The sequence below is a fragment of the Haplochromis burtoni genome, unplaced genomic scaffold (genome assembly GCF_018398535.1).
Source record: "Haplochromis burtoni strain Fernald_Lab_line unplaced genomic scaffold, NCSU_Asbu1 Contig_141, whole genome shotgun sequence".
Classification (NCBI taxonomy): domain Eukaryota; kingdom Metazoa; phylum Chordata; class Actinopteri; order Cichliformes; family Cichlidae; genus Haplochromis; species Haplochromis burtoni.
The window spans coordinates 558,094-573,204 of NW_024582502.1; the positions used below are offsets into that span (position 1 = coordinate 558,094).

General features: G+C 37.2%; 1 protein-coding gene and 1 non-coding gene across 2 annotated transcripts in view; one reads left to right on the forward strand and one right to left on the reverse strand.

Annotated features, from left to right (window-relative positions):
* The window catches only part of calcrl2 (calcitonin receptor-like 2), a 45,391-nt gene extending 33,652 nt beyond the window's left edge, over positions 1-11,739 (forward strand). Inside the window, exons 4-13 of the mRNA XM_005931491.2 lie at positions 134-241; positions 1,883-1,995; positions 2,723-2,814; positions 3,031-3,160; positions 3,355-3,508; positions 4,004-4,064; positions 5,223-5,289; positions 7,171-7,389; positions 7,622-7,663; positions 7,838-11,739. Coding sequence (XP_005931553.1) covers positions 134-241; positions 1,883-1,995; positions 2,723-2,814; positions 3,031-3,160; positions 3,355-3,508; positions 4,004-4,064; positions 5,223-5,289; positions 7,171-7,389; positions 7,622-7,663; positions 7,838-8,116 — 1,265 coding nt within the window. The 3' untranslated portion in view covers positions 8,117-11,739. The remainder of the gene's footprint in view (positions 1-133; positions 242-1,882; positions 1,996-2,722; positions 2,815-3,030; positions 3,161-3,354; positions 3,509-4,003; positions 4,065-5,222; positions 5,290-7,170; positions 7,390-7,621; positions 7,664-7,837) is intronic.
* Positions 11,740-12,767: 1,028 nt separating this feature from the next.
* On the reverse strand, positions 12,768-12,839 carry trnaq-uug. The gene has a single exon. It is a non-coding gene; the product is annotated as a tRNA-Gln (tRNA).
* Between the last annotated feature and the right edge of the window lie 2,272 nt (positions 12,840-15,111).

The window sequence follows — 15,111 nt, forward strand, 5'->3', positions numbered from 1 at the left end:
GTGTGTGTGTGTGTGTGTGTGTGTGTGTGTGTGTGTGTGTGTGTGTGTGTGTGTGTTTTATGGTTATCTTACCCTAAATTACCACTGCACAGACATGCAAATCTCAATGGCATTTCTCCTCTGCCCTCTTTAGGCCCTTACTGTAACCGTACATGGGATGGCTGGCTATGTTGGGATGATTCAGCTCCAGGAACTGTCATGCAGATGTGTCCAGCATATTTTATGGACTTTGACCCTACTGGTAAGGCCGTAATGGACACACATGTTAAATATGCGTCTCTTTGTATTCTTCTTTTTTATTTGTACTGATACAGTTAAGTGAATAATAGATTGAACAAAGATAGTTATAGTTTTGAATTTACACCACCATAGTTAATTTTAAATCAAATAATGAAGATGTGATTGATCTCTAAATCACAATCAAACGGGTTTAACAAAAATGTTGTATTATTTGTTTAGGAATTAGAGGCATTTCTATACATAGTCGATACATAGTCACCAATTTTCATTTTCATTGGACTGACAAGAAGTTTCTTGGACAGGTGTCCATTCCCTTGCTATTTTGTGAGAAATAAGGGACACGTAATGTCTGAATTTCATTCAAAGTAATGAATTTGTGTTTTATAGCTTTTTTAGTCATTTTAGTCAATGTAAGGCTCAAAAAGTTATCAGTGCAAGTGAAGAAGCCCGTCATTAGGATCAAAACCAAAATAAATCTATTAGTGTGATCGGAAAAACTAAAGGAGTAGCCAAATTAACAATCTTGTGCAGTGTTAAAACAATTTTTTGCACTGATCAGCAGACAACTAGAGAGGATGTTGACAGAATTCTGTCGATGGTTCAGAAAACCAACTCTGAAACATTTAGCCAAGTCAAGAACACTTTCAAGGGGGTAGGCATGTCATTGTCAAAAGTCTGCAATCAAGAGACACCTTCATGAATGAAGTACAGATGGTTTACAACATGGTGCAAACCACTGGTTACACTAATGAACCTGAAAACCAGATTTGACTTTCCAGAAAAATCTGATGAAATTAAGGGTAATTTACTAGAAAAGGAAGACAAAGCGGAATCATCTGTCCAACATAGTGGAGACTTTGTTATGGCATGTGCCCGTACGGCTGCTAGTGGAACTAGATCACTAGTGATGAATGGTGTTTTGACTTTTAGTTGAAATAGCAGGATGAATACTGAAGTGAACAGGGCTATACTCTCTGCTCAGATTCAGCCAAATGCTGCAAAACTGTTGGGTAAGACGAAAATGACCCAAAGCATATTGCAAAAACAACCCTTTCGCTAGTTAAATCCAGAAAGTTCCACAAACAAATAGTAACTTAAATAAGCTACAGTAAACACATGGCAGATCATTTCAAGGGTGAAAAAACAGCATTTAACCCTGGAGAACCAATGGGGTCAGATCCGAGCCCATTGGTTTACTAGGGAAACCATGGGGTCAAATTTGACCCCATGGGTTCTCCAGGGTTAAAGATGTCCATGGGTTAAAGTCTTAAGGCAGTCATTGACTTCATGTAAGTATTAAAAACAGTCCTGATATTTAAAAATTAAGTTAGTTTGTCTAACTAATTTAGAGACTTCAAAAATGGGGGACTGTGTTTAAAAGTTGTTGCATTTGTTAAACTGTAATAATTTTGTTAAACCCTTTTAATTAAAGCTAAAAGCCTTCACTTCAATGACAATTTGATGGTTTTATTTAAAATCCACTGTGGTGGTTTACAGGGGCAAAACTGCAAAAATTGTCCCTTTGTGCAGCAAAGAACAGACCTAACTGCATGTACTACAAATCGTCCACGTGCTGTATTTCATGTATAATGGGCCTATCATTGCCAACTATGACAACATGTAAAATCTGTTCATTCAACAGAGAGGGTTACCAAAGTCTGTAATCCTGATGGCCAGTGGTTCCATCACCCAGAGAGCAAGAGAATCTGGTCTAACTACACCATGTGTTCTGCACACACTAACCACAAACTCAAGGTAAAATGGAGCTATTTTCACCATTTACTGCATTTGTTTAATTTGGTTTGGTTTTGGCTGAATTGACCAAATTGGAGTATTGACCTTTACTGTAATCTGGTTCTGTGTGCCACTGTTTCGGGAGCTATTTTTCTGAATAAATGAATGTTTTTTGTGAAATTTTCTGACTGGAGTTAGAATTTGTTCGCACTTTCAACTTTCAACTTGCAATTTTATCTTATCTCATTTGATCTGATTTGGAGATGCCAATTTAACTATTAGAAAGCATAAAACTTTGCAAACTCATCTAACCCTCCAAAATATGTCTAAGTAGAGTTCTGATAGAAATTTTCACCTTGCTCAAATCTGCTTTTAGTCTAATCAACCTCATGTCTAGACTGAACAGGCCAGTTGTTTGAAGAATATTCCTGTCAGAAACAAATCTCTAAAGCCTGTCAGACTTTTTGTATATTGTCTTTAATCAATTCAAAATTCCCATGCCATTTCTCCAGCAGTGATTACTGTTTAGTGCATCTTAATTGATGGCCATTCAGCAAATACTTTCTCTCTCAGAAGAGTTTACAGTTGTTTTATTTGCATTGCTGTGTGCTGCTTTCACATACTGTGAAAAGAAGATGCAAAGATTGTATTCTGTGCTGGCTAACATCTTAATTTTAAAAGAAAATCACTCTTAGTCAGCGATAAATCTATTTACATTCATCATAGCTGAACAATTTGTTCCCTGCAGCTTGCCATCAGTGTCTACTACATGGCCATGGTGGGTCATAGTCTTTCCATTGTGTCCTTAGTCATCAGTCTGACCATCTTCTCCTACTTCAAGTGAGTCATGGGAGGTTTCTTCTGTCTGGGTTAATTGACTGCTTCTTATTTTTTCCCTCTTCATAATCATATGATTAAATTATCATAGAAAATAATGGTGATTGCTTGAATGGGAATATTAATCTCCTGAGAAAAGTATTAGTTCACTCTGAAGCACCCGTAACTAATACGGTAGTCCACTAATGCTGTTCCTTTGCTCTCTCTGCTCTCTTTCAGGAGCCTTAGCTGCCAGAGAATCTCCCTTCATAAGAACATGTTTCTTTCCTTCATCTTAAACTCAATTGTTACTATGATATGGCTCACATTCAGCATAGTCAATAACCAGGGCACAGACACCAGCAACTCTGTGAGCCACCAACTAGTCTTCATCTCATTACACTCATGAGTTTTCTCTGTTTTCAAAAAGGCCTTATAATCCATAGTCTAGTGCCTTTCTCAGTTTTCACCTGTGGTCCTCTGTTTGTGTTTAATTACATATTTATAAAAAATCTGCTTATAACATATTCAGTATATAAGGACTTACGATATCCCCTCTATCAGGTGAACTGTAAGATCCTGGCTGTACTGACTCAGTATACCTCTACTTCCACCTACTTCTGGATGCTGTGTGAAGGCATCTACCTCCACACACTCATCATAGTGGCCGTCTTTGTTGGGGAACAGCAGCTCTTCTGGTACTACATCCTGGGGTGGGGTGAGTCAGGAGGATCAAACACATTTGTGCCTTTTCCAATTCTTCTTGGAGTTCCTTAGTCTAGTTATGTAGGAATTTGCATCATGTTAGCAGCAAATTTGCAGACCTGGCTCTGGCCACAAAGGGCCAGGTAGGTTGGGATAGCTTTTTTCCCCCTTAATATTATTGTTAAGGGGATTATTATTATTATTTCCTCTTAATTATTTACTCTGGTTATCTTTGTCCACTATTAAAATTTGCTTGATGATCTGAAACATGATATGCATGACAAATATATATATATAAAAAAAGAACAAAACAAAACTAAGAAATCAGGAAGAGGGTAAATACTTTTTCACGGCACTGTATCCAAACACGTGAGCATGTATTATACATACATATACATCCTCATTCACTAATACACTAAGATGTACTGCTGCGGCTGTAGCAGCCTCTGCAGAGATCCTGGGTGTCAGACTAGTATTCATTTCTGATTTTCTCTCTCTCTGTCCAAAGGTTTTCCCATCGTTCCTGCTGTCACATACGCTGTGGCTCGTGGGCTTTTCCATAACGACCCGTAAGATGCAGCACATTTACTGTTTTGCCATTGTCATCTCTGTAAATCAGAAGCTCAGACTAAGATGAGAAATGTAGTAAGACGTGTAGAGATATCCGTACTGGAAGTAGAGCAAAGCACAAGAGAGTTTTTCATCTTTTCTATAGTCTCTAAAATATGAAGTGGATTCTTGTATAGAAATATTTGACTGAAAAATGTTCAACAAACTAAGGTCAGTATATAATGGATATAAGCTAATGACTGACAAAGCCTGACTCGCTGAGAGTAATTTGATTCACTGTAATCCACATGTACAAGCTGCAATGTGACCCATTCCCATAAGCCACAATCTTTACAGCCTGCGAAAACACTGATAAAGATTGTGGCTTACAGGGATAGTTTATATAGTGGCTATGTCTACAGCAGCTTCGTAAAAGATGTTTTGCCATCATCATTATTATAAGCAGATGAACACCTTTGACATTAGTTGAGTAAAATATATTGTGGTATTATATTTTTAATTTGTCAGTTATAGTTTTTGGATAATTTGATAGCTCCACCCCTTCCACACCTTTATTTTACTTGCTACGTGCTTTTTTAATGTAGAATATTAAGTTCACCTGATACAGTCACATGGTTTATATTGCTGGATTCATCACAGTCAGACCTTCTCCCCCCAAAAATGTTTGGTGTTTACTGATCTTTATATTTTTATATATGTAGCACTCTATTCAATCAGTCCATCATGATATTTATATTCTTTTTTTCAGATACGTAGAAGAACCCTCTGCCCACATCTGTCACATCTAATTTGGTTTGAATCAGAGCTTCCATTATGAAATTTCTCCCATCTGAACTTTGTTCAGAAGTTTTTAAAATTTGGGGAGTTTTTTTTTTTTAGAATATCTGTCAATTTAACTGTTTTTTCAGTAAAATATTTTTATACAATAAAACATAAGAGACTATATAAGAATGTTAAAAAAAAACACTGTGATCCTTTGTTCGGCCTCCGGTATGGACTCAAAGAATAAAGTGCTTTTGCAGGTCTTTACTCTAGCCTCATAGTACAGTCTTTTGTTGAGAGGAATTATAAAATATAGAATTATCTCATCAAATTGCAGTGTTCATTGAGTGTGGCACAAACGATGAACAATGATTTCCTCTTTGTGTTTGTTTCAGGTGCTGGATTAGCACACACACTCAGCTGCTCTACATCATACACGCCCCCATTCATGTTGCACTCATTGTGAGTTGATAACAGTGCATTTTAAATATCTTTTACCCAAATTTTAAATATTGAGTCACAGCTCATTACACTGCTGCACACTCTGAAGCATGAAATAGACAATATACCAGATACACATTCATTTATTAACAGAGAGATTAAATACGCTGTGTCAGCCTTTAAGTGCCATGATAAATATTGCCAGCATAATTACAGTAAAATGATAAAATGCTACAATTTTCAAATCATAGCTTTGGCACTAGTTTCAGAACCTGGATGTCATTTTTCAAAACGCTAAAAACAAAATTCTCGTTCAAAACACTGCATTTGCGTTCATATGTTTTTAAGGAAAACTGGTACAGTTTCACTGTTTAGTTGTTTAGAAAATCATTGAATATTAGAGTACATGCAGTACACGTATATGTCGTTGCTGTAAAAGAACCAGTAGAGAGAATACAACAGATGCAGTGGAGTCAATGAACAAATGTTAAATTTACTAATGAAATCCACTGTAAGACGAGGAGAGCCTCTGCTATGCACCTCCTAGATGAGTTGCTCCAGGCATGTTCCACTCAACAGGAGGCCTCTGGGGCAGACCCAGGACATGCTGGAGAGATTACATCTCTCGTTTGGCTTGGGAAAAAACTTAGTCTCCAATTAGTCTGCTGCCCCCACAACTGGGACCCAGATAAGTGAAGAAAAATAGCCGACTAGATAGATAAAATACACTGTAAATAACAGCGTGGTTCCCTTTAAATGAAAGCAATTTGCTAAAAATAATATACATATTGGAACATATTGGAAAGAACCTTTGGCGAGTCCAGGCCCGACACTTGTCTGCTGTCATGTTGCATGTCTGGAGGATGATCACTTGTTGATGCAGATGCCTGTCACATATTTTCTACTTCCATGTGGGGAAAAATCCTCAGTCACACAGAGGAAAGGAGAGTGCATGGGCAAGTCTATGGTGGTGAGCTGTGGATGATCCTGAAACCATGGCTCCACCTGAAAGCATCATGCAAATTAACATTGTCCCACACAGTATCACAGAATTCCCCAGCAGTCCCAAAGACCAGATTTAGCTCATAAAGAATGCTACAAGGAGCTCTGCATTGTATGAGCCAACACAAGATCTGCATCCCACCACACCATCTTCTAATATAGCAGCAGACATGTGATGTTGGCCTCACGTTGTCAAGATACTGTGATGGTGTTCCACTGGCCAATGAAATTCTGACCTCGCTCTTTGTCTTGGCTTGTTGGAAGCCTGCCTGAGCCACAAAAATGAACTTAAGAGTGTTTTTACTTGCATCCAGAGCCATAAACTGAACATACTTAATGGTCTGTTGCTTCTCTATGTCTGCATTTCTCTCGAAAGCACATAGTAGAGCTGTTTTAGGGAAATTGGGTACCTTTTCAGCATATGTGCAGTGGTTGGGATACTTACAGATTCCACATTGTTGAAGTTGTCTTCTGGTGCAGAAGAAGCCAATCACGGCCAACTATTGTTCATCAGTTAAGAGTGTGTCTCTGCCTGGTTTAGTGTCAATTCCACTGGAATAATTACAAGAGAAAAAGTATTACTGTAGAGCAGATTTGGCCTGAAAACATGTTACACATTAGCACGTAGTACCCAACATGACATCCAGGTTCTGAAACGAGTGCCAAAATGATTGTATTAAACTGTAAAAGGCACACAATGTAGACAGTAAGTAGTCATGTATTAAACTTCAGTCTCCTTAATTACTGGGACTCCAGTGCCACCATCAGGCCACTTGTTGTATTTTCCGTATAAAAGATTTTTTTTAAAGCCTCATAATAAACATTATGTCTCATTCTTTTCGTCCATATTTGTTTTAACCACATATATTTTTCTCTATCCCCCTCCATCCATCTATCCAGGTGAACTTTTTCTTTCTCCTGAATATCGTCCGGGTTCTGATAACCAAACTGAAAGAGACACACTGTGCTGAGTCCACGACCTACATGAAAGCAGTTAGAGCCACGCTCATCCTCATCCCTCTGCTGGGAATCCAGTATATCCTCATACCTTGGGCGCCAGATGGACGCATTAGCCACGCTGTCTATGAGTTCTTTCTTAACATCTTCACTCACTTCCAGGTACACTCAAAACAATGGCACACTTGAGATACATTAAACTCTGTGATCAAATCAAAAGAGTGCTTTCGATAATTTGCAACATGCAGTGACAAAGAGCACTTTTTGCTCCTAAAACTGCATAAATAAGCACTGTGTATTAATATTAACCCATTACAAATTTACCATGTATAGTGCTCTCACTAAGAAATGTTTTTTTTACTGCTATTGAATCTGTCTGGCTGTTACTTTTCAGGGACTCCTGGTGGCATCTATTTTCTGTTTCTGCAATGCTGAGGTATGTCTAAGAAATTTTCAAAGTGCTAAACTGACTAAGACTTCAGTCATGACAAAAATAATGCAATTTTTTTTTACTCATTCGATATAAATTCTGTCCGAATTTCCAAAATGTTGACTTAGAATTGGCAAAAGAGCATAGATAAGATGACATTTATTCACTGTTGATGTGCAGGCTCAAACAGCAGTGCGGAGGAAGTGGTTTCAGTGTAAATCTGCCTGGGGCAAAACCGGCTGGGGTGAAACACCTCTCACCAACAACCACTTTAACTACCACACCAACTCTTCCATCACCGAAACCAGCCGCATCACCATGAACGTAGAGCCGCCTGCCAATGCACCTTCGGAAAAAAAGGACTCGATCTCCGTGGTGCCGCAAAACGCCAGCAGGAAGAAGAGCAATTCATGCACCAACGGGGAGATAAGCAACATTCTGGAGACCACTCAAATCTGATTGGATAAAACACAGAGGTGACGGTTTTAGTGCCATATGCACACACACACAACACACACACTGAAAAAAACAGGGACTGACGGAGAGTTTTCACAATAAATGTTAGGTTTTGTATGTATGTACATAATGTCTGGAGAGCGATTTAAAAACATGTAATGTGTAGCTCACACAGGCACATTTCTACGCTTACGTTTTTGGACTTTTAGGAACTGATGAAAAAAACAAGCGTTCATCATCGTCGTTCATCATATCCAGTAATATCCAATAATCGTATTGTAACGTTTTGTTATGTTGCTGCAGTCAAGTCAAGTTTCAGTTGTTGTTTGTTTTTTGTAGTTTTCATCAGAATAGAGAAAGATGACAATCCTGACGCTGTATCTTAGATGCAGTTAGGAAAATAGATTTTTGGACAATGACACATCTCTACACCACCAAACACGATCTACAGCAAATCAAACAATCAAGATGCGATTAATAAAAGTATTGCATTAGCTGTTTAGGAATTCCAGCTATTTTATTACATTGTCCCGTATTTTCTTTGAGTAATTGGATAAACCAATTACTTTAAATTTTAATTTTAATTGAACAGTTTTTTAAAATTTGGATGAAAATCCTTTTGGAGTCTAAAAACTATGGATATCATCAATGGTGCATTTCCTTTGAGATGCTCTGCCAGGTCTTAACCACAGCCACATTCAGTTGCTGCTTGTTTCCCTGCCGCTAGTTTTGTATTTAGTAACTGAAAAGCATGCTTTATTAGACTGAGATGAGGTGACTAGCTTGATTGTAGACTTTAAAATTATACAGCTACCTCCCTGAGAGCGTTCTTGGGTTAGCTAAATTCAAAGGGTCTTGCTAAACAAGGAAAGAATTTGCAATCATCTTCTTTAAGTTGCCTTTTGTGGGCTTCCAGATCTTTTAGAGCTGTTAATGGTCAGCACTACATTTTCTACTAAATGTAGTAGATTGTTGATTTGGCCACTTGAAAAGCTTTTGCTATCTGTCTGATAGGTTTATTTTTTGGGAATGATTTCCTCTTTCACTTTCATGGACACTTTGCGGGACCTCATATTGAGAGTTCCAGCAACTGCAATCAATCCAGATATTTTATCTGAAGCCTTATTTAAACCTCTGATAACTGTGTATTAAAACATTGCTCTTTTCTAAACAGTTAATGCATATTTTCAGGTGAGTGTTTGTGTCATTAGTTGCCCCATAGAGCTGCCGAATGCTTAACTGTATATCAGAGTGACCAAGTGAATGTCGTAGCCCAGAGATGTGATTTTTTTTTTATTATAAACTTTTATTTAAGAAAGATAAAAACACCTCATGTTGTCTTGAAAGCCAGCATCCTCATTTAAGTTGTTTCACATATTAAATTTCACACCACAGTGAATCCTATAATAGAGCTGGAATTTATTACCAGAGGGAGTGCTGTGCCCAGAGAGTTTAGAAAATACACTGTTATAGAACTAATCTGCCCTATACAAAATGCAAAAAAGGCAAAATGCTGTAATATTTAGTTTGAGTTGGCTTTTACTGTAACAATGAAAAAAATAAATAAAAATAAGATGTTAATTTTTTTTTCAAAACCAAATGATACAGAAAGGCAGCTAACTAGACATGTAAATCTAAAAATTATATCCAAAGTTTAAGCTAGCTGGCCCAATAGCTCCAGCTGGATAATCTGAAACTTAAACCCTACATATTCTTTAGCATGTTGTCAAAAAATACCAATTTTGGTAAATTGAAGTGGCGTTATGGTACTTCATCAAAAAGTAAATGACACAAGCAAACCCACTGAGGTGAAAAGCTGAACCAAGTTAAAATTTAGCAAAATGTGAAGCTAGCAACTGCTATGCTAGCTGTTTCTTACACAATGTAATTCAGTTAGTTCAGTTCAAGAGAATGTAAGGTAAAGACTAAACAATATTGTGTGTTGTTGTGGTTTAACTAGACTTGTCGTGACTAGTTATAGTTTGGAGTTTTATCCCTTAACTTCAATCTGTAACTGAGCAGCCAGAATGTTGGGGTTTTTTGGAGCTAAAATACAGGAGTGGTATTTTATTTTTCAAAACTTTATTTACATATTATCCAAACTATATTTACATATGCAAAAAAATATTTCTTTTGCTCGTCTTTTCTCATTGTCTCTTGCTGAGCTCCGGTTTCAGTTTCTCTACAATGAGATTAGAACTAGAACGGGTCAACTAGGTTGGCTCAAAACTCTGAGGCTGAGGTTTAAATACAGGAAAGGCTCAGAGAAGTTCCATAAATAGTGTGTGCACTAGACCCTGACCAATTTATCGGCAGACCAATACTATCAGCCAATCTCAGCCAATCTGTTGGTACTGAAGACATTAAATATAGTTGATAATTCAAATTTGTAAAAGAAAACAAGATGGGAGAGCTACCCTTCAACTATGTCATGAATGTTGATGATGAATATTTTGTCCACCAGGGGGCACTCTGCAACTTCCCTGTTGGTAACACACCTGTTTGGAATGAAGCAAACACAACAACCAGCTGGGCAGAGCATATAAAAGTAAATAAATAGCTACACATAACAAAAATATAAGGAAAATCTATTCATGTTTCATGTGTTTAAAGGGGGGGGGAAAAGGAATGTCGAACTTTAAACCACCAATTGTTGGTATCAGACGATTTGTTTCTTCACAAATTCCCCACTACTTTCTTGTGAACAATGTATGAAAAAAATGCACTTATTTAATGTCTGCCATTAATGTTTCTTTTATAATTATATTGCTTTTATTGTAATGGAACAGGTTATACTGATCTGATGTAAAGCTTTAATACCCTGAGGTTTCAGATGAAATGAAGATGAGCTTTTGTCTAACTTCTGTAGACAGGAGAAGAGTTTGTGCGTAACAGATGTGTGTGCCTTTTTTGTTATAGTTTTTCCATAGTGTTGCTGTTTTATTATTTCAAAGAGTGCTTATTATTGTTACACAATGCTTTCCCCCTCCCTTTGCACAGTTATGCATTTACAGTGACTTTACAGAAATACAATTTAATAGTAGTGCACTGTATGTATCCTGGCTACAGTCCACTAGAAAACTGAGCAAGTCTTATTGTTAAAGGTGAGCTGTTAGCAAATGTATTTAGCTGTTATTACAGCATGCATACACACATCATAATAGAAAAACAAAGGCTCCAGTGTGAATATAGTGAGGTAACAGGAAATTAACTAAGCATGAGAAAGTGCTGTGAAAGAGCTATTTCACTTAATCCCACCCACTTGGGAAGTGCCTGCTCAGTGCTCAGCAGAGAAACAACTGTCATGGATGCATTTGCAAAGCAATTTGAGAAACATTCCAATAAAGTGCCAAAACAAATTTTCACTTCAAACATATTACTCTAAGGAGCTTGGAAAGAAAAGCGACTCAAGGATGGTCGTTCACAGTGGACATAGATAGCGTCTTTCACTCCTCTTTCAAGCCATCTGTCTTCAAGAACCCTAAAGAACTCCAGTCGTGTTTCTTTCACAGCTGCTTAGATCGCCATGACGTGGATGACTGAGAACCTACACAGACAAACATAATACTGTATTTATATTTTTAACACTGCCATTTATGTGTGGAAATAAATTTGTGTGACTATAATCCTGCTGTGTCTGTTACTATTCTATACTTTGGGTTATTTTGGGAATATTTGTAATTTACACAAGTGTTTCTGCTGTTATTTTACATACTTATGCTCAACTATTTTCCCATTAAACTATTTTAACTTTTGCTAGTTACTTTATTATTTGGCGTATATTTAATATGGCAATCTGTGTGCTACTTTATTTCTTTTTTGGTTTGTTTATTATTTATTTTATTTAATATATCTTATTTAGTGTAAACCAACACTATATAAAGTAATTAAAATAAGTACTATTAACTTTAACAGCTAATTGAGATTATATGTTGGGAAATAAGCGGTTTGCTAGGATGACCAGCAGAGTCATGCGCATCAAAATGAAACGTTTCCTGATTTATTAATGAATTGTGCAGTAAAATATGTATTGGTAAATTTGTGTACACATTAATATTTCACCTTTAATACACCAATTCATTGTTTGATCATTTCCGAGGACCAAAATAGTCACTGAAATGCTAAAGTTAATTGAATAGTTAATCCAGCAGCTAATAGGGAAAGCAAATTGCAATTTTAAATAGATTTAGGTTTTATTGAGAGTTTAATGTTTAGAGTTTTTTCTGTAAATTCGTTTTTCATTAAAGGCATTTGTTAATGAATTGATAATTCATTTAGAATTATTCATTTAGATTTCCATTCCATTGACCATTGACCTCTGTCAATGGCCCAAGGGTGGCTGTGGCTACAATGTAGCTTGCCATCACCAGTGTGTGAATGTTTGTGTTTAGTGTAAAGTGCTTTGGGGTCCTTAGGGACTAGAAAAGCGCTATACAAATACAGGCCATTTACCATTAGATCATCAAATAACAAATCACTTGGTTGATACAATAGGACAATCTTCCCCAAGTATTTAGGTGTATAATACATTATTTTGTAAAATATCTTAAACATGGGCATACATATCTGCTTTAAGTTTATTCGCTGTTTTCTAAGTACATGTCGATTTTCTGAAAGAAAACCGTATTTTATTGTAGTGTAGTAGAAAAGGACGAGGTCCCACCGAGATTTGAACTCGGATCGCTGGATTCAAAGTCCAGAGTGCTAACCATTACACCATGGGACCGGATGGTATCGCCAGTGTGGGTCGTCGACTTTTGAAGAAAGTGAAGAGACTCTCTGCTTAACATTTTAGGTGTATTTGTCTATTTACGTTCAGCTACATTACAACGACACAGCTGAAACGATGACAGTAAACTGTAATTTATGTTTATAGCTTTTTTAAAGACAGCTAACAGGATATGAGTGACGTTAGCTGCAAAGACGTGTTGTAAGTTTTAAGCGAGCTCCTTTAGCTAACTCAAACATGCCAAAGACTGAAAAGGCAGCGTTGATTCTAGGCGATTTCATATGAGTAGTAGTTTACGTGTACTCAGTAGTATAACTAGCTAGCATTACAACACAACGACTGAGAACAACTAGTTCTCATATGAAACGCCGCTAACCTTAACCGTTGCTTCCAGGTTCATTCTTACCGCACACGTAAATTACTTTGGATGCTTGAAATGAACTGAATGATAAATGAGAAAGCAGGGTGAGAATAAAGTACATATATACATCTGTTATGTTATGTTATTATCATTAGGTGTTGTTGGTTATCGCTGAGTTGTAGTAACACAATACGCCACGTGGAGGCAGCAGAGGATGTGTTTTTAACCACACTCCACACCGTCGTCTACTTCTCTATGTTTTTGTATCGTTTGCATTTTTATTATATAATTTCACTAAAACCGTGCTCTTTATTGGGCTGTACAGGAAGGAATTCCACGCATATTAAATCACCACCCCCGGATGCTTTGTTGAAAATGCAGGTAATCAGGCAGGCTACAAGTTCTGTCCCTACACTGTTTAAGCTATTGTAATGACATTTTCCCCCTAAATGAGATTGATTATATTTTAATCAAACCTAAAAATAAGTTTCCACTTTTCCACGGTCACTGAGCTTATGCACTACAGCCGAATAAGCACGACTGGTTCTGCCCCAGTTGTGCAGACCTAGATAATTACAGAATGCTGTGGATGAGCTTCTCTGTATAAGCTCTGCAAGTCCATCCAATACAGCTCCATCCACACATAGTGTAATAGAGAGGTGCTATGGTGATACATTCACTTGATACCCCACAGCTTATCTATACTAACAGCTTAAAGCAGCCATACTCGTTACAATCTCTAGCATGTGAGCGGATGCCTCCCGCTTCACCTTCGGCCCCATTAAAGACTGGTTTTAATGCACGTATGTTTAAGCAAACAGGCCACTTGGTTACACTCACATTCGACCTAAGAAGGATCAGAGGGAAATCAATGTGGTGTTGAACTTTGGATGCAGGAATGTGACTGAAATCAATTTAGTGGAGTGTTTGTTGCAGATCATCCTATACTGTGGTAACCCCTATAGAAGTAGGTCAGCCACACAGAAGGAAATAGATAAGATATCATTTCAATCTTTATTTTGAGAACAGCCCTGATAGTTTTAATTTCACCCAATTATCAAATGCAGGGTCATTATCGATGTGCTATGTTTATCTCTACCCAACTTAAATTTACACACACATTTATTGACATTTTGAAAGTTTCATGATCAAAGATCATTTGAAGCATTCGAGGTGAAAAACTGCTGAGTGCAAGCATGAATAAATCCCATATGCACATCACATGTGAGCAGGCACAGGAGTAGATGAGCCTCTTTTCTTTTCCTTTAATCCCAGCCTGTCAGATTTAGGCTAAATCCTGTTTTAGTGATAGCCTCAGTTCTTGTCCAGGCAAGACAAGATGGTATGCGTGGCCCTTCAGTATGTTCTACACACTATACACTGTTTCATTTTTCTGGAATGCGCTTTTACAATGTTTATAGTTTTAGTATTTTTAAGTCATTTCTTTGCTATAGTATGCATCAGTAAAGTTTATTTTAATCATGTGTGAACTGGGGTAGAATCAGTGTTACCAAGTTAGCACATAAACTATTGATGAGTGGGTCAGTGGACTTATTTTTCACCCAGTTTTCACATCTATTGACTTAATACTGTTTCATGAGTCAACAGCTTTTAAAAAAACAGCTCTATCAACACAAATCAGTTACAAATCAACCATCTAATCTTTTGAAGCTTTAAAAAAAACCTCTTTCATGTATAACACGTGCAGTGCACTAAAATGTTCAACCTTTATTTAAGAAATTGGAGGCTGAGCTTAAGGCATTATCATTATAAGAACATGTCTGACAGACAAAGCCAGCAAGTTCATGCTTCAAAGAGAAACGAAAAGAGCTGCCGATCATTTTTAAGTCCTTCTTAGCTGTAAAATGATGGCTCCTTCCTAACTGCTGCTGCCCTTCACTATTACAG